The sequence below is a fragment of the Talpa europaea genome (genome assembly GCF_964194135.1).
Source record: "Talpa europaea genome assembly, chromosome: X".
Lineage (NCBI taxonomy): Eukaryota > Metazoa > Chordata > Mammalia > Eulipotyphla > Talpidae > Talpa > Talpa europaea.
This window is the reverse complement of record NC_140081.1, coordinates 83,387,363-83,412,598: the sequence shown is the minus strand read 5'-3', so window position 1 is coordinate 83,412,598 and position 25,236 is coordinate 83,387,363. Positions and strand designations below refer to the sequence as shown.

General features: G+C 48.6%; 1 protein-coding gene across 3 annotated transcripts in view; it reads left to right on the top strand.

The window, feature by feature from the left end:
- Positions 1 to 15,235: 15,235 nt before the first annotated feature.
- Positions 15,236 to 25,236, top strand: part of HS6ST2 (heparan sulfate 6-O-sulfotransferase 2) — a gene marked incomplete at its 3' end in the record, with an annotated part of 256,996 nt that continues 246,995 nt past the window's right edge. For all 3 annotated transcript variants that reach the window (XM_084258029.1, XM_084258028.1, XM_084258027.1), the window contains exons 1-2: positions 15,236 to 15,742; positions 16,590 to 17,108. In XM_084258029.1, coding sequence (XP_084114155.1) covers positions 15,315 to 15,742; positions 16,590 to 17,108 — 947 coding nt within the window. In that variant the 5' untranslated portion in view covers positions 15,236 to 15,314. The remainder of the gene's footprint in view (positions 15,743 to 16,589; positions 17,109 to 25,236) is intronic.

Below are 25,236 nucleotides of genomic sequence, written 5' to 3'. Positions count from 1 at the left end.
GGAGGGCTTGCAAAGAAAGCACCTGGCACCTACTTGAGTCTCTGGATCCCTGTAGCTCTCACAGTCAAATGACCAATGCCAGATCCCACTCTTGCATCTCTTTCTTGACATCCGTCACCTCACAGGCAGAGATGCGCTGTGTGACATGGTAGCCACGAAACACATTCTCATTTAACTTACTGGAAATTAGAATTAGGTTGGATTAAAATTTAATTCCTGGGCCTCCCTGGTGGCGCAGCATTGGGCTGCGAAGCTGCCCGCAGCCTCTGCGGTGCTGCTTCAATCCCCGGCCGCCCAGAGAGAGTCCCACCTGGTGTGCAGACCTGTCCTGCCCCCCACCGCTGCTCCCCTCAGCAGTGTATTTCCTCGGTCTGCCTGTTCTGCTCTCCGCTCTGGCTCTGGTGAATTCTCTCACCCTCCCGCTCTTCAGACTGTACCCAGTGCTTGCATAAATAAATAAATAAATCTTTTTTTTAAGTGCCTAATACAACCATATAATGTAAAATAAAAACTGAAGTGGGGAAGCAGGGCAAAGAAGTTTCAATGGATTAAATGCATAATTAAATCTTTTTCCACATTGAAATTCAGAAAGCATTTTTTTTAGACAGTGTCCTAGTTGTTTGATTTAGAACCTACGAGCAGTTATAACTGTGAAAGCAATTTATTATAATTAATAATAGTATTGTAAAGTTCCTATGTTGGTCTAATGTTTATTTGTTCACTCGACAAATATTTTTTAAGTACTTGCTATTTCTCAGGCACTCTTCTGGGCTTTTGGGAATATGTCGATAAAGTAACAAAGATCCTTGTCTTGCAGAGGCTTAGATACTAGTAGATAGAGATAGACAGCAAACATTAAAATCATAAATGAGTAACTATATGGAATATTTGGGAATGATAATTTCCATGAAGAAATAGAGCACAGTAAGGCACAGTCACCATGCTTGGTGGTGATGGTAGTGGTTTGGACAAGCTCTCCTGGGTGCTAACATTGGGTAAAATCTTCATTTTATAAATAAATCTCCAGTTGGCCAAAGTTCATACCTACACGTACACTTACAACATGTGTTGATTAGGATATGGCAAGCATGGTACTCTCCTACCAGGTGGATTGGCAGGCTGCCTTATCAGAGGGGAATATGGCCGCGTCTGGTTCTGTAACAGGGTGGTCCCCAGGAAAGGGGGAGGTTCCCTGCCCCACCCAAGGGAGGGTGGAGCTGAGTAGGAAGAGGAGAAGCTGCAGAAGAGACTGATACAGTTCCTGGGTGATAGCAATGCCACTTCCAGGTTTCTGCATCAGTCAGGAGAGGCTGAGTTATTTTTTCCTGAGATATGATTGACATATAACATTATATTAGTTTCAGGCATACATCATGATTTGTTATTTGTGTGTATTTGTTATTTGTATATATTGCACAACTAATCTAGTTAGCATGCATCACCAGAAATAGCTACCAATTGTTTTTTCTTATGATGAAGATTTTTCAGATTTACTCTTAGTAACTTTCAAATACGCAAAACAGTATTCTCAACTATAGTCACCATCTGGACATGACCTCCCAGGACTTATTTATTTTATGACCGGAAGTTTATACCTTTTGACCCCCCCTCACCCATTTCTCATATTCCCACCATCGCCGCTCGCAACCAAAGCTAGGCTATTTTGTGATAATAGAGAAGTTCAAAGAACTCTGCACCCATTAGAATATAAGTTTGGTGGGCCTCCCTGGTGGCACAGGGGTTATAGACAGCGCTATCAAGCTATCGCCAGCCACTGTAGCAGGAGTTCGATCCCTGGCCAGGGAGCTGACCTACATGGCGCAGCAGACCTCTCCTGACTCGCCTGCTGCTCCTCTCAGCAGTGTATTTCATTAGATCCCCCTGTTCTGCTCCCCACACTGTCTCTAGTGAATCCTCTCACCCCCCCACCTCTGGCCTACACCCCAGTTCCTGTATGCATAAATACATTTTAAAAAAAGAGTAAATATTGCATATGGTAGGCAGAATTCTAAGATGGCCTGCCAAGATTCTCAGAACCGGCTGTACACACACTTCCCCAGTCAGTCAGCCAAACACTAATCTACTTGCTGTTGTAAAGGCATTTTGCAGATTTAACTAAAGCCCCAAATCAGTGAACCTTAAGATAGGGAGATTATGTAGGTAGCCCTGACCTACTCAAATGAGTTCTTGTAAAGCAGAGCATGTTCTTTGGCTTCTTGCAGAAGAAGAAATCAGAGAGTTGAAGGACCAGAAAGAAGTTCTCTGTTCCTGTCTTAAATATGGAGAAGGCTTTGTGACAGTGTCCTCGAGGTGCTGAGTATAACCTCTGCCTGACAGCCAGCAAGAAGTGGCCTAGAGAAAGGGAAGGAACTCCAATGGCCTAGAGTAAAGGACTCTGGGTGCCCTGGTGGTGATGGTGGTGTGGTGACAGTCATCTGAGGAGGTGTGAACTAACTCCTCTCAACCATGTAGTGTGGCCACCAATGCTACCACAATTAAAACAAAAAAAAACAGGGGTGCCAGTCCTACTGGCCTGGGGTGGGGGTGGAGTCCACAAAGCCTGTATGGAATTATCTTTAGGATATCCTTTTCCCCCTAACACTACAACTACAAGGAAATGAATTCTGACCACAAGCCTTAGTCCCAGATGAGACCCCTTGATTTGAACCCCATAAGACCCCAGAAGAGAATCCGATCACACTGTGTCTCAATTTTGGACCAACAGAAACTGCGAAATGATAGATTTATGTTGTTTTAAGCTGCGGTGTTTGTGATAATTTGTTACACAGCAATATAAAATGAATGTGCGGTGTGATTTGATTTACATAAAGTATAAAAGCAGGCAAAATTAATCTGTTCTGATATAAGTTAGAAGACTTGCCACTGTTGGGGGTTGATTGACTACAAAGGGGCACAAGAGAGGCTTCCAAGTGAAAGGAGTACTTGTTGATGTGAGTGCTAACTACACGTGTTCAGTTTGTGAAATCTGTACACTTAGCCCATATTCACTTTTCCATGTACCTGTTCTACTTTAATGTAATATTGAAAAAATCAGACCAAACACACATTTTTTTTTTAAATAACACACAAAACAGCACTATGTATTTTTAGATGTGTATTCATATGTGTACTTGCTTATAAAAAAAAAAAAGCCTCCAACCTACAAGACAAACTGAAAACAGTGATTACCTCCAGGGAAGGGAGAGGAATTATAGGGGGATTAAGGAAATGTCTGTTTTCTATGATATTTGAACTTTTCTAAAGAGTTTTCAGCCATGAACGACTTGGGTAATTGAAAACATGAAGGTAGAAGAAATAGTCAAGCATATGCCTAGATCTGATGACTTGAGCATAGTAATTCCTGTCCAGGATGGAGGCATGCACCCAGGATTTGCAGCACACTAAAAAGGACCCAGGTGTATCTCCTGTGTTTTTCTTTTTTTTTTTTTAAGATTTATTTTTATTTATTTATACAAGCACTGGGTACAGTCAGAAGCACGGGAGGGTGAGAGAATTTACCAGAGCCAGAGCGGGGAGCAGAGCAGGCAGAAGGACCAAAGTACACTGCTGAGGGGAGCAGCGGGCGGCAGGAGAGGTCTGCGCGCCATGTGGGACCCTCCTCTGGTGGCCGGGGAGCAGCCGGGGATCGAACCGGTGCTGCAGAGGCTGCGGGCAGCTTCGCAACCCAGCGCTCAACCGCTGTGCCACCGGGGAGGCCCTCTCCTGTGTTTTTCAATAACAATAATGCTAATTTGAATTCCAATTCTCTTGTCCTGTCAAGTAAAATGTGCTCATTAGTTTCATCTTTGTTATACAGAGTAGGAAATTGAGGCTACTGAAGCCTCTAGAAGTTAGTTACCTAAGGCCACACAGGTAGTAAGGAGCAGAATAGAGACTGAAATCCGGTATGGAAATCCTTTCCGCTACAGATTCCTGCCCCTCCAATGGTCTTGATGGGGTGTTGATGAGATGAGAATGTGATGTTGGGGTTTAGTGAGAGGGGATCCTTGGGTTACCGCTGAGAAAACTTTCAACAGAGTTCCTGTTTCAGCGGCAAGCTGCCAGTTTCCTAGGGAAAAGAGGCTTGCATGGAGTCAAACAGGCCAAGGCTGCATTTTAAAAGAAGAAAAGGACAAGGGAGGTACCTGCAGAGACACAGGAGGGCTGAGAGCTGCTGCAGCTTTTCAAACGGAACGACTTGCTAGGAGAGGCGCCCTGTGGACATAGACCCGCGGTCTTGGGACACGAAGGGCGCTTTACCAGCGCAGAGCTTGTTCTTTTATAGTGTTCTTTGGGGTTTCATTCCTTCGTGGACCAACAAGCTCCTTTCCTATAGCAATAGGTGCCTAAGGATTTTCTATAACAGTGGCGGCACCTACTGACTTCCAGAGCCTCAGGGATTTCCATTTCCATAGCCGGTTCAACGACTATGTTAATCATTTCTAACCGGCCCCCCCCCTCCCTTGTTTCTGGCCTAGTGAGACCTCCATTCCAAATTTTCCGCTTTAAGCTTCTATCAGTCTTAGTGAGTCTTGGGAGGGTATAAATCATTACCTTCTAGGTCCTTCATTCTTTTAAAGCTGTGCTTTCGGGAAGGGAGTCCTCTGAGTCGCTAACACAATGGTGGTAGATCGGGTGTTACATTCTTCCCAGTAGGTGCTGCTGGGCACTTCTGGCAGACGTGGGCAGTCTGGGATAGTGGGGCTGATACAGGAAGATGCTGTGTCCTAGCCAGGGTTGACTTGGACCCTTCTCAAGGATCCCCAGGAGTGGTTGGCTGCTCAGGATTACTCAGTCTCCACCCGGGGCTCAGCTCCCCCTAGCTCCAAGCCTCTATTATGTGGAATCCAGCTTGCCCTCAATCTAATCCCCCTGTATAGACTATATTAATAACCTTGTTGCAAGCACTGTAGACATGAAAAGTGAAATCCAATCCCTGCCTAGGAGATTCCAATCCTCAAGACATAAGGGCCAAGCCATCCATCGAATTGCAAAAGACTTAGAATGGAGGCAGCTGACTCCAGCCCGGACTTGACTTGGAATTCACTGAATACCGGAGAGGGACCCTGAGACCTGACCTGGGGCCGGCTCTGCCAAGGCGCTCAGGTTACAGAGATTAAAGAGCAGCCTGCAGCGCTGACCCGGAGCCCTTGCGGGGGCCCTCCGAGGAGAAGGGAGGGGCAGGAAAAGGCCCTGCCTGGAGCACTCAATTTCTTTGGCTTTGGGGAACTTCTGACATTCTTTTACATGAAAAATGGTCTGTTAATATTCCTAAGAGGGACTCCTGCCTTGTTATTTCAGATGAGTTGAGGGGGAGGGAATTGGGTAGGCACAATTCAGCCCGACTCGCCTACTCTCAGTTTCTCACCTGAGCATTAGGCTACGGGACAAATCCCAGTGTACAACATAGCACAGAGGAGGAATAAAATAATGCCACGCCACTGAATTTCTTATCTCAGACTAATTCTTCCTCATTGTTTGATGAAATTTGGCTGGCTGCATGGGCTATCACGTTTTTGATGAAATTATTGTTGGATAAAGGTTTTTCGGCTTCTGTAACATAAAGTGTCTGTTTAGCATGTCTTGGTAAGAGCACCTAATGTGGATGATGAGCCGCATCCAGCCCTATTTCCAGGTTGCTGCCAACCAAGAAAACCGTCTGTCTGGCATTCTGGACTTTGATAGTCCTGGCAAATTATTATCGTTGTCATCCTGGTTAGTTTGCTACTGCCACCACATCTTAGCATCTCAGCTGGCATGAGATTTATCCTCTATAAGACAGCGAGAAACTGTTTATTTGGTAATTCATTATCTGGCTATCTTCCAGAAGAGTCTGGAACACCAAATGTCAGATTCTGCTCTGACTTGCTACCAAACTGCTGGCAAGATCTGGAACTACGGAAACATTTATGGTGAAATGCAAGCTGTCTTTTATTTTACTTAAACGATGTCTCTCCTGTGCTCTCTTCTCACTGCGAAAGCAGCTTATTGACTTGGTCTAAAAAATCAAGTATTTGTTCTCCAACTGGGATGTGGATGTTGACACAGCCTGTACTGTGCCTGTGAGGCCACACACTGCTCTCTTGATCAAAGTCCCCACAATGTCATGCTCTTGGCGCCACAGATGGAGGGTGGGATTTGTAGTTGGGGAGAGCAGGGACACTTTCTGTACAACCTCACCAATGAGGAAGGGACTGGCTGCCCTGAGCCTAAGGAAATGGAATCAAAACAGTTTCTGTCAGCAGAAGTTGCTCTTTGGAGACTAAGACAAAAATGAAGGGGGAGTGACTTGATGAAATTTTCCAGCCCCTCCCCCCACCAGTGTTTGCTAGGAAACCTTCTGTGACCATTCCAGCCCACTGTGTAGGCCTCCGAGCTTTCACTCTATTCGTGCAGCGGACTGTCACACGCTACTCTCCGGTCTCAAGCTCCTTAGCTATTTTTCCTTACATTGACGGTAAGTTCTCTGAAAATATGGGCCAGTCTCTTTTTAAAGAATTATTTTATTTATTTATGCATACAAGAGCTGGGGTGTAGGTCAGCGGTGCAGGGGATGGGGGGAGATGAGATGATTCACCAGAGACAGAGCGGGGAGCAGAACAGGCAGACTGACTGAAATGCACTGCTAGGGGAGCAGTGGGCAAGACAGGAGAGGTCTGCTGCGCCATGTGGGTAGCTCCCTGGCCAGGGATCGAACTTGTGCTGCAGTGACTGCAGATAGCTTCACAGTGCTGCGCCTTAACCTCTTGCCCACCAGGGAAGCCCGGCCAGTCTCTTTTGAAGATATTGGGAGTACCCAGTATGACACAGTTCATGCTCTTTTTCAGCCAAGTCATAAATTGTCAAGTAAGAGGAAAACTAACATCTCTGTTGCACCTTCTGTGTGCCCAGCCCTGTGCAGTGCTTTGGCATTACCTCGTGCTGGCATGTGTGCTTATGGGGATAATGGGAGCCGCCGTGAGCAATGGCAATTCGTTACAAGCTCTGGGGCCCGGGTCAAGTTCTTTCAGCCCTCAGAGACCCCATTTCGTCACCTGTAAAGTGAAGACAGTAACAACTGCCCAGCGAGTTGTTCGAGAGTTTCTGTGGGTATCAGAAAGTATTTGACCAAGTGAGACGTCCCTGACCAAATATTATCGTTGTTTGGCACTGTGGAGAACTTTTCAAAATGAAGAAGCCAAGGTCCTAGTCTTGCGACAGGTTTAGTAGAGTTGACAAAATTGCTTGTGACACTTCCAAAAAATAAGAGTATCAGAGAAAACAGGTGACGTCCTGAGGGTACCTATGTATTGACTTGTCCAATCAGCAGTGTCTTGATCTCTGCTTCTTTCTTTTCTAAATTTCAGATCTGGGCCCCTATTCTCTATTTCCATAAGTACCCTCAGAGTAATGCATGAGCGGTCACGTACACACACACACACACACACACACACACACCATGATCCCTCTCTGCCCAGCTCTCCTGACTAGGGTGAGAACTATATAATACTCTTGACATTCCCTTTTGGACAGGATGTACTCTCCAGCTCATGCCCAGATATCCTTGAGCTGAATGAGGCTCTTTGGGACACCAGAGGTGTTCCAGGCTGTGGCCTGGATTTGGGTTCAAGTCCCAGTACCACTACTTCCTAGCCATGTGGCTGTAACTCTGAACCCTAGTATATGTATCTGTAAAATTGGGTTGTTGGGAATGTTCATGGAGAGAGGGCAGTAAAATATTTCATAAAATGCCTGATGTTTATTTTTTTTATTTATTTTTTTAATAGAGGCATGCTTTATTTATTTGTTTTGCTGGTTTGTTTGTTTTGTTTATACATGCACTGGGTACAGTCAGAAGTGCGGGAGGGAGGGTGAGAGAATTCACCAGAGCCAGAGCGGGGAGCAGAGCAGGCAGAAGGACCGAAGTACACTGCTGAGGGGAGCAGCGGGCAGCAGGAGAGGTCTGCACGCCATGTGGGACCCTCCTCTGGTGGCCGGGGAGCAGCCGGGGATCGAACCGGCGCCGCAGAGGCCGCGCGCAGTTTCGCAACCCAGCGCTCAACCGCTGTGCCACCGGGGAGAAATGCCTGATGTTTAATAGGTGGTCAGCATGGGAGCCATTATAGGCACTGTTTGCTAAGCATTCTGGTGCTAACTTACAGGAGACAGCACCATGGCCAACCATCTCTGGTCACTATGCAGAGATTGGCCATGCCATCCTTGATTGTGTACATTTCTTTTTTTTTATTTTAGGGTCAAACCATTTTATTGAGAGGGTTTTAAGGAAGGGAAGAAGGGATGGGGTGGACGAGATGTCATGTCTTCAGCCCAGTGGGGAGCTCCCCAGCTTCTCAGGCGCAAGAAAGTACGTTACATTTCTAACCCTTCACTCAGCCTACAACCACATTTCTTCTCAGCTCACTGAGGATTTTACTATTGTCTTCTGACTTGACTAAATCTTCCATAAGATGACACCAATACCTGTTGGGAGCTTGTTGCCCTAAAGGGAGCTGGGGTTTTTGGAGAATACCTGTTTACTCTGCATACGGAGTTCTAGGACATTAGAAGTTCTGCAAATAGAACTTCTTTCCAGAATTGACTCCTATTCTGAGGATGTACTGGCTTCTGTGCGCGTTCCCTACTAACCAGGAAAACTTGTTTTCAGCAGTAACTTAATAATCTGTATAAGCAAAAACACAACTGTGTGTTATTTGTGTTATTTACTTGTTCCTTTGTTCATATCTTTTTTTTAAAGGTAGGTCTTTTTTTTTTTTTAAAGATTTATTTATTTATGCAAACAAGAAATGGGGTACAGGCCAGAGGTGCAGGGGGTGAGAGGATTCACCACAGACAGAGTGGAGTACAGAACAGCAGACTGACTGAAATACACTGCTGAGGGGAACAGCGGGTGAGACAGGAAAGGTTTGCTGTGCCATGTGTGTAGCTCCCTGGCCGGCCAGGGATCAAACTTGTGCTGCTGTACTGCAAAGGGTGCAATAGATTAATGGTGCTGTGCTTAACCCCTCGTGCCACCAGGGAGGCCCCCTTTCTTCATATCTTTAATAAAAGCTTGGGCTGGGAGACTGAAAGGCAGAGGTGCTCTCGATGGCTCTCCCCAGCCTCCCCGTGCTGCAAATTCATTTAGAATGCGAGTCTTCGTTAATGGCAGAGAACTTCATCAGGTGTCCTGTCTGTGGCAGATACCCACTAAAGTAACTTTCTTCAGTGAAGATGAATGTTCAAAGTATCTTTGACCAAGTTAATTTCGCTCCACTGCTTATGCTATAGTCTTATGCTATAGTTTTCTGCCATTTGTTAATGCCATTTTGTGAAATGTAGATTTTGAAAATATATACATGAAAAGCAAGTCCTTTTCCAGGTTTTGCTACCCAGTTTACTAAAGGGCTTTAGTAGCCTCTAGTCCAGCTCTCTCTTATTAAAAATTAAATTTTACTTAGTCTTTGACATTCTATCATTTTGCTGAACAAATTTTCTCTTTTCCATGCTTATTCTTATTCCACCTCAAACGTGTTTGAGTGACAAAGATATCCTTTCCTTGGAGCAACCTTGGCCTTGAGGTTTGTTTCCTCCAAATCCTTCATGTTGACCTGAGATATAATTTTCGGCTCTTGTATTTTATTATTCAAAGGTGGAACACACATGGAGACCAGTTGGGAGATTGGCAATGGGTGTGTGCTTCTCTTGCAAAGATTCCAGAGTAGAAAACCAGGTGGGATACTGGGCCAGGTGAGGCCATCCATGATGGCTTTGATTGTTATCATTATTAAAACCTGCCTAGGGATTTCGTGTCAGTTCTCAATGCCTTCCTTCAATCTTTCACTTTTGACTTTACCATTGACGTCAATAGAAGCCCAGAATGTGGATTTTCATCTGTCTTACCCATGTGATCTCAGAAAGTTTGTCCTCATTTAGTCCTTCTGCTTTTCTGACTCAGATACCAGCTGGAGGGTCATCTTTGGTAGTGCATCTTGTGCATACAAAGGCTAGAGAACCCGGTGCCCCTTCCCTGCTGTTCTCATCCCCTTAGATCACAGAAAGCTCCTGCTGAGGTGGAACTTCTAACAAAGTCCCTCATGCTACCAAGGTCAGCAACTAAAGCTCAGAGACATCAAGTGGCTAGACCAGGGTCACCCAGTGCACTAGAGGGAGAATGGAGACATAAACATTGTTTTCTTGCCTTTGAGCTTGGTGCTCTTTCTATTCTGTCACTTTGAGCTGGTGTTGCTGGCCCGAAGTTCAACGGGTGAATGTGCTGGCCCAGCTCTGACTCAGGCAGCCATATTTACCCTGTTTTTCGATCCGACTGCTGTGCTTTGAGCCACTGATCAAATCAAAACTGCTGTGGCCAGATCCACTATTCACTTTTGAAGTCAATAGAGCTGATAATTAGTGTCAAGGGTTTAGAGTGGGACTATACTTACCTGCAGCCCTCTCCTACTGTCCATCTCAGCCCACCAAGCATCTCCACTCCCCTGTAAACTATACCTCATAGTGTCTCACTGGAGGACTCATTTGTTCAGGTTATGCATTGCCATCACCCTCCTCTCTCGTAGATTTTCCTGGGTGGGGTCATATGTATATGCCCCATTCCTCAATGTGATTGAAAGGGTCAGAGGCCTTCTTCCTCCACAGGACACCAGCCAGGAGTGCCCAGGAGATGTGCGCAGGGAGGACAAGAAAAGAGAGCAGATAAAGAAATGGGATCAGGCTAAGGTCAGCTTAAGTCACAGTCAGACTCCTGGCGAGCCACCTGTCATTAAATAAATATGTGTATGTTTCTATTGTGAGAAATACAACAAAGAGCTGAAACCAGAAATATTTAGTCAAAAGGCAAGAGAGGGAGGGAGAGGAAGGAATACTGGAGGAAGGGCTTCAAAGGTCCAAACATCCAGCTATAAAATAAATTCTAGGGACATACACTGCAAAATGCAGACACTGATACAGGATGTGTATGCACAATTATTACACATAATGTACAATTATTGTACTTAATGTATTTTAGTTTTAATTCTTTTAAAACTAGAGTAGCTGAGGGTAAATCCGAAGAGTTCTCTTGACGAGAATTCCCTCACCTCACTGTTTTTTCTCTGTAATTTCAATTCTATTTCTATGAGAAGATGGATATTGGCTGAGGCTATTGTAGCCCCTTCACAAGATATGTAAACCAAAGCACCATGCTGTTTGCCTTAAACTTAGAGTGTGGTGTGTCAATTATTTCTCCATAAAATGGGACAAAACTGAATACTTGATAAATCCTTTAAAAAAAAAAAAAAGGCCCTGCATGAACTGACTCTTCCACTCACTGTCAGTGGAGGAGCAGGAGTTCCTTTTAAGAGGCAGGGGCTGCGTGTGCAGCTCTGCCTGAACCCCAGAGCAGGGCTCAGCCGGCCTTTGCTGCGTGAACTCATCCACCAGATACATTATCCTCCTGTCTTCATTCCTTCTGCCCCATAGTTGTGAGGTGGAACAAATAAAACTCAGTGTTCTGGGAGGGACAATTTGGAACTCTTACGAGGATGAATGTAACCCACCTAAGCGGCCTATCATATTAGAGCTTGAATTTTCGAACTGCACTTTCACACAGCACTGGCGTTTATTCAGTTTGGAGACACATGGCAACAGAAATGAATTGACTCACCAGTTTGCATGCTTTCCACTTTTGTGGCAAAAACCACTCTTTGTTGAAGGTATGAACGCTTTTTTTTAAGATTTGTTTATTCATGCATACAAGAGTTGGGGTGCAGGCCAGAGATGCAGGGGGTGAGAGCACCCACCAGAAACAGAGTGGGGAACAGAACAGGCAGACTGACCCTGACCGAAACACACTGCCGAGGGGCGCAGCGAGCGAGACAGGAGAGGTCTGCTGTGCCATGTGGGCTGCTCCCCGGCAGGCCTCCCTGGTGGCGCAAGGGGTTAAGCACTGGCACGATGAGGCAGTCCGCAGCCTCTGCAGAGGGTATGAACACTTTTTACAAAATTGGAGAAAGCTGGAAAGAGTGTTGAGGAGAATGTTCAGGTTGGGAAAACATATGTCCTTAGAGTGCTCTCTATTAAAAGTGCCAGTACTTTCTTTGACGTTAAGTTTTCAATGTTTTTGTTCAGATTTGAACAGGAGACACTGCTGTCACCCCTGTTACATAGGACCAGAGCATCTGATGATGGCTTGGCATGATCCCATGATGTAAGTGAGAAGTACAGCACAGGAGACTAGAGCTTGAATTTCCCCTGTGATAAGGCCCCAACACTTTGGCCCTGGAGGAAGTTGAGAATGGTGTGTTCCTTGAATTTATACCATCAACTTTGCCAATAGGAACAAGGAACAGACTTCCTCATAGTCATACAGGGTTTTGTCAGCGAGAGAATCAAGATCAGTACCAGGTCTGTGGACTCCCAGGCCAGTGCTTTTCCATGATCCTCTACTGTCCTCGCAGACTACAGCAACCAACTGCACATCTGGCAAAGCACTGCTCAGTATGCAAGCCAGGCTGGTCTTTATGCTCCCAGAATCATCAACCTTTTGTAGAAACCATGAAAAGATGATTCTGGAAAAATAATGAAAAGCATACCGCACTGTGGAGACCACTGGAAGGCCTGCTCAGACTACAGAGTCCTCATCCCCTCCCAACTGCTGATCCCCATGTGGAGGTGCACACAACCACTCAGGTGGGTCTAAGAAATGAGGAGATGGAAAAGCAAAGACTGGATGATTCAGCCAGTTCTCTTCTTCTTTTGCCCCTACCCAGGATCTCCAAAATAAGACTGATTTCTAGAATTTCAGGAACTTTGGTACGCACTTCCTGAGAGAAACCAGCTCCAGCGAGGCAGACTCAGCCCAGCACTGCAAGGTCACTGAAGTGAACTTCCTGCCAAGGTCCAGGCCTGGCCACAGGAGAATGTGGTTCTTGGGGCACAGATAAGAATTTCCTCTTCTTAACCAGGAGTCTCTTCACTCCAGGAGGAGTCTTCTGAGACTTGTGAGAATCCCTGTTCCCCTCAAAGACCATTTTCTGCCACTTTTAGGAGTTCTGATATATAAAGTCAACCATGAGAGATTAATTTCTTTGTTACTTGACTATGAGATGGGTGGAGGAGAGGTTTTTAAATACAAACATCTTCCAGTGAGCTGCTGGATGATATCTCTGGAGAGATATCAGCTCTCCAGAACTGGCCTTTAGCAGCCCCATCCTGTCCCTTTCACTGCTTTGTAACTACCAGCCCTGGCTCTTTCTGAGAATTGGACTGTGGGTGTGTGCTCCCGTGTGCCTTTTCATGACCCAAATCAGTAAATCTCGATTTTCCCCTATACTGGTTACCACATCCCTACCCCAATCCAAGGCACTTTCCCTTGTTCCAAACCCTCCAAGCACTCTCTGCTAGAGCCAGTCCACAGCTAGCTGCTGCGGGCATGGATGCGCTGCAACCAGCAGAGGCAGAGGGCTCCCAGTCTCTGGCACCATGAGGAGAAACCCCCTTCTGGACAAATGAAAGAGGTGGGTTGTGCCATGACCAAGGGGGAGGCCATGGGCCACTCCCATGTTTCCCACTCCCCCCTCACCCAGCCACCCTCACCATGAACAGGGGTGTCTCACAAGCATGAGGGCCTCAGGGAAGCTCCTGGGGAAGCCAAGAGGTCAACCTTGTAATTGGTTGCATGCGGCTCTTTACTATAAGTTTGTGGGTCAGCGTGTTCTTTTGGAGTCATGGGACTGGATGAAATGTCTGAAATTGTCTCGTAGGTCTGCAGGCAGATAAAGGGTTCCTTGCTCTCTCCAGTAGTTTTGGGGACACACTGAAGTGCTGTCAGGACTGGGGAAGTCCAAGGGGTGGAAATTACCCAAGAGCCACATTGCTTTTTTTTTTTTTTTTTGCATTGAGGAACTGTAGTCCAGAGGTGCAGAGGTGAGAGGATTCACCACAGACAGAGTGGGGAGCAGAGCAGGCAGATCTACTGAACTGAAATAACATTGCCAAGGGGAGCAGCCTGCAAGACAGGAGAGGTCTGCTGTGCCATGTGGGTCAGCTCCTTGATTGGGGATTGAACTCAGGCTGCAGACATGATAGCGCTGAGACTTAATCCCTAGGCCACCAGGGAGGCCCCAAGAGCCCCTTCCTTAACTGGCTTATAACTCACTTAGCACATCCCAGCTGAGGGAAGCAGTAAACACAGCCTGTCTTTCGAATTGTACAAAGGCCATCCTCACAGTTCTGCAGATGGTCAAAAAGGAAGAATTAGTCCTATTTTACAGAAGAGGAAATTGAGGCTCAGAAAGGGCCAGTGATTACGCTGGCATCCAGGACTCTTAGAGCAGCACTTGCTATCCATTGCACAAAGACAACAGAGAGGGATGGAGCAGAAGGAGACACAATGGAGTTTGTCTCTAAAGGGAAGAGCCTCCACTCTAAGACTCTGCACAGGCTCACCTGCTTGCCTCCCAGCCCCAGTGACAATGCTCTAAAACACTGTTGCCATTTGTGTCCCCTCTGTAGCCTGGGGTCCAAACGGGGCGGGAATTATTCCCCAAACCCCCCTTCCTGGAGAGTGCCACCTGATGAATCAAATGGGAGCAGCCTGAGTCCTGAGTTGGCAGGGACTCAGTCCTGAAAGGACATCCTTCCTTTCCCAGCTAATCCTTATAGTCCGGGTCCTGGAAAGAGCCTTTTGGACACCGGGTTTTACTCTGTTCCTCTTTACTAGGGGAAATGGTGTTGCTATTAGGAAATGGGCAGATGGTGCCTGGTTCTCTGGGATCAAGCCCTGGGGTTCTGCTGTGTGACCTTGGTCGAGTCCCTGCCTGTCTGGGTCTCAGTTTCTTCACTTGTTACATCACCTTGCATTAGATGGCTCCACTCAGATGTAGTACCCAGTGAGGTAGCTTTCCTCCAATAAACCTTACGTGCGTGAAGTCATTCTGTAGGCAGCGGTACTGATGCCCGGCATTCAGCAGGAAGAGAAAGGGAGAATAAGGGTGAGTCCCTGCCCGGAAAAGCTCCGAGTCTCATTCTGTAACGTTTTGGTCATGCTTCTCTTTCGTCCTGACTTACCTTTGCAGAAAATGCCCTCCCTTCCGCTGGGAAATGGAAATTGGCAAAGAGAGGGGGAAAAGGTCCAATTCTCGCCTTTGCTATTTTAGAGGAGGTTGAAATTACGAGCTAAAGTGGAGGGATGCGCTCGTGGAGTGACCTGCGTTCTCCCACACAGGAGAAAACCCAGGTCATCTGCTTGCGAAGTGGCTCGAGCTCTTAGGCGCGAGGCATTATTACATAAATTCAAGCTCGCTCCTGATCTTAGTACCCTGAGTTGCCTGAAGGGGGGAATGGCACTGCCTGCGTGTGCAGCCCGGGCGCTCGGGCCGCCGCTGCAACCGGAGCGAGGAGCGCCCGCCCGCACCACCTGTCCCCGCCAGCATTCCAGAGTAGAGGCCGAATTGGCAGCGAGCCGGCCGGGATCAGTCGCCGCCTCAGTCCGCGCGGGCCCTCCTAGGGGTGTGTCTCGCGGCTTCAACTCGCAGGCGCTCCTGGACGAGCCCCTGAAGACGTCTTCCTCCCAGGCGGGAGCCGCGCGCGTCCCTCTCTTCGCGCTGCTGCCCCGAGGCCGCCGCAGGCGGATGCACGACCTCAGGAGACGCTGGGACCTGGGCTCCCTCTGCCGGGCCCTGCTCACTCGGGGCCTGGCCGCCCTGGGCCACTCGCTGAAGCACGTGCTCGGTGCGATCTTCTCCAAGATTTTCGGCCCCCTGGCCAGGTACGTTTTAGGAGAAAGCGGGACTCGCGCCTCCGGGCCAGAGCGCACGGGAGCCTTGCGGGGAGGGAAGGCGGCCGGAGTGGAGGGAAGGGCGCGAAGTTGCAGCTAGCCGGCGGCGGCCGGACTCCGGGGCTCCGGAGGGGCGCGGTGCGCCTTCGGCCACGCTGCGGCTCCCTCCCCGCCGTTCCGCGGGCACGGGCAGCGCTGGGTCTCGGCTCGCGGAGCGGGCTGCCGGCGGGCTCCTGCCCTCAGGGAAACTCCGAACGCCGGGTTCGGAGCTCACTCGAGGTGGCCCCTTAGGTGGGCTAGCGGGCGCGGGCCAGAGCCGAGCTGTGGGGCGCAGGGGCAGGGAGCCCGGAATCGGGCGAGCGGGGTGGCGGCGGCGTGCGCGCCAAGGGGATCCGCGCGGAAGCGCCGGGCATGGTCCGGCGGGCGAAGCGGGATGGGGATGGGAGCCACCGAGTCCCCGCGAGCGGAGGAGTCACGCGGGGCATCGCGCCGCTGGTGTGAGTTTGGGAGTGGGGCGACCGGGGCAGGCGGGGTCCGGAACCCCGCCAAGCGGCTCGGCGGAGCTCCGGCGGGGGGGAGCGGGCAGACGGCCAGCGGTAAGGACTCGTGGGGGGGGGCGAGGGGGGTGCGGCAGAAGCCACAGCGCTGAGCCTGCCGGGAAGGAAGGAAGCGGGGAAGGGCGCCGCGCCGCCGTTGCCGCCGCCGCGGTGGAGTACTCGGTGCCGACGGGAGGGGGAGAGGGGCGCAGCGGCGGCGCCAGGGGGAGGGGGCGGTGCGGGCGCGCGGCGAGCGCGGGCTGAGCTGCGGGATTGACGTAACGAGCTTGGGTTTCCCCCAGCGTCGGGAACATGGATGAGAAATCCAACAAGCTGCTGCTGGCTTTGGTGATGCTCTTCCTATTTGCGGTGATCGTCCTCCAGTACGTGTGCCCCGGCACAGAATGTCAGCTCCTCCGCCTGCAGGCGTTCAGCTCCCCGGTGCCGGACCCGTACCGCTCGGAGGATGAGAGCTCTTCCAGGTTCGTGCCCCGCTACAATTTCAGCCGCGGCGACCTCCTGCGCAAGGTAGACTTCGACATCAAGGGCGATGACCTGATCGTGTTCCTGCACATCCAGAAGACCGGAGGCACCACTTTCGGTCGCCACCTGGTGCGCAACATCCAGCTGGAGCAGCCCTGCGAGTGCCGCGTGGGTCAGAAGAAATGCACTTGCCACCGGCCGGGTAAGCGGGAGACCTGGCTCTTCTCCAGGTTCTCCACGGGCTGGAGCTGCGGGCTGCACGCCGACTGGACCGAGCTCACCAGCTGCGTGCCCGCAGTGGTGGACGGCAAGCGCGACGCCAGGCTTAGACCGTCCAGGTGAGTGCTGGCCCGCGGCGGAGCAGGGCCTGGGCAGGTGGGGGGGCGGACGGGAGCCGGGGCCGCCGCTCACGACCCCGCGTGCAGCTCTGCGTGGTGTCGGCGCTGGACGGGCGCCCGGCGCCCTGGCGCGCACGCTGTGGGCACTGCGGTGCCCTCAGGAAACCCGTGTACTCCAGCACGGGACGGCTTTTCAGTCTGCGGGGGGGGTTGGCCGGCTCCGTAGCTGCGAGTGCGCGCGGGTAAGGCGACCGGGAGGCCCCGAATGAGCGCCCCCCGGCCTCTGCCCGGACTGGGTACCGCAGCCGACTCGGCGCTGGAGCGCCCCCAAAAAAACACCCTATGCGTGTGGTGCCCTCCAGTCCCCTCTCTTTTTCTCTGCACCCCGGTTCTGAAGCCTCCCTAGCCCCCCTGTCTTCCTGCCTCCCGCTCCCATATTCTCATGTCGCTTTTTCTTACTTCCTCTTAACTCTTGCTGCTTGTGCTTCCTTCCTATCCACTCAGTTCTGGACGCGGGCTCTTTCCGTCTGCCTCCTCGCACTTAGCTTCAGGTTCTTTCTATTTTACCATTTCTGTTAATTTTTTTTCTCTTCCTGCCTGACTTTTACCGCCTCTTTCCTCCCTCTGTCTCTGCTCTCTTCAGGCATCTGGGTGTCCCTCTGCCCTGTTTTTGGAGCCCAGAGAAAGCTCATGGTGTCTAGCTTACCCGCTCGCTACTGGCTGCTCTGGAGGCATCTTCGAGCTTTGACAGTGTGAGGGGCAGCCTGCGGGCAGACACGTGGACCCAGACGCTGACCCGGATTCCAGGTGGTGTAAACCCGGAGCAACCTCTCCAGATTTACACAAGCCTGAACAGCAGCACCAGACATTGCTAGCTCACGTGCTGGGCATCCTGGGCTGATGCTGCAAAGTCTGATGTAGGAATGGTGTGTCTAGTTGCTTTGAAGCCCAGCATTTCCTTCCCTCTAGCTGCATTGTAAGGTCATGGAGTACCGAAGAGGGAGGGGCGCGTCCTGTGGTGTCTTTGCTCCAGTCCCGGCTCTCACTGAGCCAGTCTTCCTCAAATAAGACTGGGTTGGGGTGTGGGAGTGGACAAGGTGCGTCTAGTCGGCAGGGGACCTCTGGGCTGGGTCACTGGGTGGGCAAAGACTTGCTGGTGCTCTCTGCCTCCCGGTGGATGTGACCACAGGGGAACTCAGGGGCTGCTGCCTGGACCCGTTCCCATCCCCCCATAGCCCACTGTGGGGTACTTGGTGCCCTGGACTGGACGGGGCTTGGGAGGTGTCACTTGGAATACAATAGCCACCTCAGTTTCTTCTGTCCAGATGCCAGCACCTGGATTCCTCCCATCAACCCTCTGGTCAGCATTGAGATGTAGAGGAAAGCTCAGCCCTGCTCACTTTCCTTTCCCTGGGTTGACAGTGTTCTTTCTTGAATGGTGGAATTCTGGCAGGATCTGTTGAAATTTAATTTTTTTTTTTTTACAGTGTAAACAGATTTTTATTTCCCATCCAGAGAGAACATTGGCCCCAGGAAGGGGCCGCTTCAATCCATTGTGACAATTGTGTCATTTCCTACCATCCCAAGATTCTTTTGTTTAAGGGGATCCCAAACACTGTGGTAACACTGAAAATAATCACTTGCTGATGGAGCTTGTAGTTGTGACTCAGGGGTGATGGTATAAAAAGAGATTTTTAGGACCAAAATAGTATTCCACAGCCTTAACGGTGGCAGAGATGTCAAAATGGGACCCTGGCCGCTCTGGGAGGCCTGGCCCTGCCTGGAGTTTACCAGGTCACATGTGCCTTTTTCAATTCTTTTCAGCATGTAGGTCGAGATGTGATATGTTCTACAAGCACACGTTATTAATGTGGTTATTAACATATTTTGGTGGCCGTTGTTCTCTGGCAGAGCCCTTCAGAAATTCTCCATAAGATAACCCAGAGCGGAGGGTTTAGCCTCTGGGATTGTCCCAAATTGCAGCAACATTATTTGAAATGATATGAGATTTTCTTGAGCCTATAAAGGGTGGTGCCACAGTGCCATCTAGTCTAATCAAAGAAGAACCACTTTTTAAAGAGTCACTGTGATGATCTTAGAACATTTGCAAAAATGCAATAACATCTGCCAGAGAAACACATAGCTACCTCAAGGCCATGGCTTTTTTTTTTTTTTTTTAACATTTCATTAATTCCTACCTGCCTCCAGAAAATTTCATCTTGAAAAATAGTGATAGCCCGAGGGTTCCAGAATTCCCTAGGATTTGACAAATCCCTGCTTGCTGGACCAGTTCCGGGAGTGCTGATAATCTCTAAGAGTGAAGATATGTATGAGTGGATGAGAGTGTGTGTGTGGTCGTGTGTACGTGTGTGTCTGTGTGTATGTGTGAGTGGGAGGTGGAAATTTAGGGGCAGAGGCAGCTGTGTTGGCAGTGATGCGTGAGGGTGAGGAGCTGGTCGCCGGAGATGAGAGTCAGGCTTGTGGAGCTGCTGTGAAGCGCGGCCTCTTCCAGGCCAGCTGGTGGTCTCTGTGCTCCGCTGAACTGAGGGGAATGGCAGCTCCCTCAGTGCGGCCTGGGAGTTCCGACACCTGGGCCTCAGCTCCAGGCCAGCCATGTGCCAGCTGTGTGACCTTGGACTGCAGCCTGTCCGAGCCTTGTGTGGGTGGAGAGGGCGTTCCAGTTTCTGATGCGCTTGCACAGCCCATATCTCTGGTATTTCTCTGTAAATCGGCACGTCTTTGGGATGAGGGCAGAGTGGGTGAAAATGTCCCCACTTATCAGATGAGAGTGAAGCCCAAAGAGGCTGAAGGACTTTCTCAAGGTCATTGAGCTCTTCGGTGACATAGCAGGATCTGACTCCAGTTTTGACTCCATCTCTTGCTGCTCTGTTGAGGCATCTTGATGAAAAGGAGGTTTTGTGAAAACAGTGAGATAGTTCATGTTAGTGGTTATTACCCAGTGAATACTCAGTAAATGTTAGCTGATGTTGTTGTCCCTATGTCAGCACCATTTTCAGTAATTTTGCATGTAAACTTGGTCCAGTGATTGGACCAGGGTGGTCATACCCAGTGGGAGAACAAATTTCTATATCCTGGAGGCTCTGTGTCCACAGAGTTCGGACTGCTGGCTAGGTGGCAGGCAGGGTTCTCATCCCATATTCCAAATACTGTGGAGCTGAGCAGCATGGGAGGAGGCTGGACACCTAGTGAATAAACATCAGCCCAGCCCTCAGCAGATACACCTTAGCAGACCACCTTAGGACTCACAGCCCATCCATCCACATTGCTGAGGGCATAAGAGGCCATGGTGGCTGCAAGCCCAGACCTTGACATCTGCACCAAGTGCTACATTCGAGATGCTTCCCTGCCTTGGTGGATGGGAAAGTGCTTGGGTGATTTCTAACTGCTGGACAGAAATGACTGTGATCACGTTGCCTGGAGAGGACAAAGAGAGTGCTTGGCTGGCAAAAGGCACAAGTTGTTTGTTAAGTATACTATTTCTTTAAAAGAGAACTAAAAAAGGCATGTCGTGCGTCTGTCTGCCAATATGTTGTTTAGGGTCACAGAAGGGTCCTGCTCGTTCTCCAGCTTCTAAGACGTTTAGGAAAATGTATCAAAACATGGTTACTCACCGGCTGTTAAAACTCTCAAATTCTGCAGGCTTTTCTCAGGCCAGATTCCCTGTTTGTAGTCAACTCTGGTGCACCACTTGGGCTGTGGGAGGAATTCAGAATGGGGCACAAAGAGATCGCACTGGCCTCATTGTTTTTGAGGAGGCTGGCTGGCACACAGGGCAGCGGAGGGGGGGGTGAGGGGGGGTGGGGGGGTGGAGGTCAGACTTGATGGCTCTACAAGTCAGGTCATCCTGTTTTCGTTGTGTCCTAGACTTTCAACATCCACAACTGTTCAAGCAACCAGACGATAGAGTAATCAATTGTTACTTAAAGTCCAGTAGGATACCACCGACAGGAAGGGACTGAAAGGTGTTTATATGGAGAACACCTTTCTTCTTTTTTTCTTGTCTTTGGCCATTTTTAAAAAAATTGTGGAAAAAGCTTTTTTTTTTTTAACACTTTTTAAAGGTGGGTCTGTTTGGAAAGTGCTGTGTCTCAGTGCACTGCACACGGTGCCTGCTCATGAGCTGGGGTCACAGGGAGAGGCAGGGAGTGAGGGATTGTCACATCCGACAGTGTTGTCCCTCTGCGCCAGCTACTGCAGACCTCTGGGCTCTAACAGAGCGGCTTCGCTTGGTTAGGGGTGCATCTCTCCCGCTGGCTGTGAGAGGCAGGCTTCTACGGTCCCGCCCGTTCTGCAGGGCAGGAGACGTCACCATGGGAACACCTGTAGAACATCGGTGGTATTGGTGCCCATCTTGGCTTGGGTGGCAAATGATGTCGGAGACACCACAAAGGTCGAAGTTCTGCAGGTGCTACTCAGGGCCTCAAATGACGTCATCTCATTTCATATTGCTTCGCGATAGCATTGACAAGCAAAAGCAGTCAGAATATAGATGAAATGACATTGTTTGAGGACCTACTTTATTTTCTTTTTATTGAGGTAACATTAGTTAACCACATCATGTAGGGTTCAGGAGGACAGTTTCTCACCCTAGTATCACATCTCGCCCACTACCAACTGTCCAGCCATCAGCCTCCACCGAACAATGGAAACCACAGCCTCCCCTGAAACCACCATTGTGTTTTCAGAATGAAGGGCTTGGGTTTTTTTTTTTTTGTTGTTCATTTGTTTTTTTTTTTGTCTTTATAGTGAAATCATACGGTATTTGTCTTCCTCCTTGCTTATTTCACTTAGCTTTTAATACCCTCAAAGTTCCAGGACCTGCTTTTGTGGTTAGATGTGTTATTACTTGTAGTGCCAGTTTCCAAGAACCATCCTTACTTGATGGTTAGACGGGACTTACTGCAGGAAAGCTACTCAGAGTTAGTAAGTCTTCAAAATAACTTTAGATTGGTGCTGTTATATGGCAGTAAGAATGTTACTGCTTGTCTCATGGATTTGTCATCAACCTAAGTAGTATGAAATGATAGTAAAAGGATAGTCATCTCTTCCTTCCATCATTCATTACACGAAATTTTGTGAAATTGACCATTTTATTTGAAGGAAGACGCAGCACCTTGCTCTCACAGAGCTTACAGTAAAACAGAATAATTTGGCATTTTATTGTTTTTTTGTTTCTTTTAATTTGGTGTTTTAGATATTTAATAAAGACAGTTTTGCTTGCAAATCTGTGAATATTAATCATGTCTTTAATGTGTCCTACCTTTGCTTGAATATATTTTTAAAAAATAGAGAAAAGTCCATCTGTTTATGCCCCACTTTGGGTCTAATCAGCAAACTCTGTGGATTAATGACCTCCACACAGAGCTAGCAGATGGGGGAGGGTAGAACCAAGACAAAGCCACACAAGCCAAGGTTACCATCTTCAGCCTCAAGGTCATAAAGATTAGAAGGTAAAGTGCAGAATTGTGCAGCATAGACAAATGGGGGAAGGAGGTCTGTGATTCTGAGCAAGTCCACCCTTTCTAGAAGAGTTAAGGGCCTTCCTGGTGGTGCAAGGGGTTAAGTCTCAGCACTATCAAGCTTTTGCCAGCCACCGCAGCATGAGTTCGATCCCCAGCCAGGGAGATGACCGACATGGCACAGCAGACCATTCCTGTCTTGCCCGTTGCTCACCTCAGCACCTCAGCAGTGTTTTCAGTATATCTGCCTGTTCTGTTCCCCACTCTGTCTCTGGTGAATCCTTTCACCCCCTGCACCTTGGCCTATACCCCAGTTCTTGTATGCATAAACAAACAAATAAATAAAATGTTTTAAAAAAATAAATAATGAAATTAAAAAAAATTCTGGAAAAGAAGAGAGATCTTTGAGAAAGGTTGTGTTTATTAGAAGACATTGTGGGGCCTCCCCGGTGGCGCTGAGGTTGAGCGCTGGGTTGCGAGGCTGCCCGCAGCCTCTGCAGTGCCAGTTCGATCCCTGGCTGCTCCCCGGCCACCGGAGGAGGGTCCCGCATGGCGCGCAGACCTCTCCTGCCGCCCGCTGCTCTCCTCAGCAGTGTACTTCGGTCCTTCTGCCTGCCCTGCTCCCCGCTCTGGCTCTGGTGAATTCTCTCACCCTCCCGCGCTTCTGACTGTACCCAGTGCTTATATAAATAAATAAGTAAATCTTTAAAAAAAAAAAAAAGAAGAAGAAGACATTGTGGGTGAACATGGCATCCTCACGACATAATACAGTCCAACAGCCTCACCTCACCAGGCCTGACCAGAAGCCAGAAGGCTCATGTGTGGGGGAGGTGAAGGGTAGCAGGGGTGAGGCCTTATTGAAAAGGCCTGTTAGTGGCAACGAGGAAGCTGAATTCCAGTGAGGATGCAAAGTTCTTTGAGAGAAGGAGTGTAAAAAAACATAAAAGTAATGTAGACTGGAGTCCAGGTAAAGCTACCCTCCTGGTTTCCAGTGTGGAGTGGAGGTGATACAGTTGGCTCGAACTGGTAGGCCGAGAAGGGGATCTGGTTTGGGATGGAAGGCTTCTAAAGGGCAGTAACAGGCCAAGGTGGCTTCGACTTCTGGTGGACACAGCTTGTAAGGACATGAGCACTGGCTCTCTGGGCAGGTTAGGGCCTGGTTGTGGAGCGGGAGTCTGTGAATCCAGTGAATCTGAATCCACAATTGGCATTATTATTTAAATGGTGGCTGCAATTTACATGTGGGACTTCCAGGCAAGGAAAAGAATGCTTGAATAAAGAAAAAGATCGACAGTTATGATTACATAAAAATGAGGAATGTTCATCTGTCAAAAAATATCCAAAATGAAAAGGCATATGTCAAACTGATGAAAATATGCACAACAATAAAGCAGACAAAAGAATGACATCCTTCCTGTATAAAGATTGCCTATGAATTTGATGAGAAAAGCAAATGCTGTGACCAGTTTACAGTGTGGGGGCCATAAGTAGTTTACACACATGGAGAAGCTGTTTAGTCTCACGGGTACTAAAGAAATGCAAATTTAAATAATGAAATGTTAGAAGACCTTTTTGCTTCTCTAATTAACCCTGGTTAAAAAACCCCAGCAACTTGGGGCCTCCCTGGTAGCGCAAGGGGTTAAGCACAGCACTCTGGAGCTATTGGCAGCCACTGTAGCACAAGTTCGACCCCCAGCCAGGGAGATGACCCACATGTCACAGCAGACCTCTCCTGTCTCTCCCGCTGCTCCCCTCAGCAGTGTATTTCAGTCAATCTGCCTGTTCTGTTCCCCACTCTGTCTCTGGTGAATCCTCTCACCCTCCACTCCCCTGGCCTGTACCCCAGTTCTTGTATGCATAAACAAATAGATCTTTAAAAAAAAACCCCAAAACATCAACTCATCATATATCACCACTGACACTAAAAAAAAAGATCGTAGCTGACAAGGGTGTGTAAATATCATAGTCTCTTATCTTGTAGTCAAATTGACACTCTAATTATTCTTTTGGAAATAAATTAGAGAACATAAAAATGATCTTTTTCTTCCATCTGGGATTTTACTAAAACACATAACCTTATGTATGCTGTCTGTCTATCTGTCTATCTGTCTATCTGTCTATCTGTCTATCTATCTCGCTCCGCTCTATCTATCTATCTATCTATCTATCTATCTATCTATCTATCTATCTATCTAACAAACAAACAGATAGCTATAGAAAATGTCCCATCGATATGCTGAGGGCTGGGGGCACTATGAGGAATCAGGCCAATGCGGTGCCTACCACCATGGAGTGGGGATGAGAAATATGAAACAATTCTTCAGGTTGTGGGAGGCGACCTGGGGGAAAAGTGCAGGTTGTTATGAAAACTGTATACTAGGAGGTTAGCTGGAGTTATTTAGAAGTGCAACAGACTAGAAAAATCTAAACAACCGCACACAGGAGAATGGTTCAAGAAATCTCAGTATATCCATTTAAATGTCCTTTTATAGATTATGGACAATTGCTAGTGATTTAATTGTAAAGGATAGAAGTTAACTATTATGGAGCCAGTGTGACTATAACTATGTTAAAGAGAGAGAGGGAGAGATACAGAGGATAGGGAAGAGGAGAGAGATGGGGAGGCATGGAGGGAGGGAGGGAGAGAA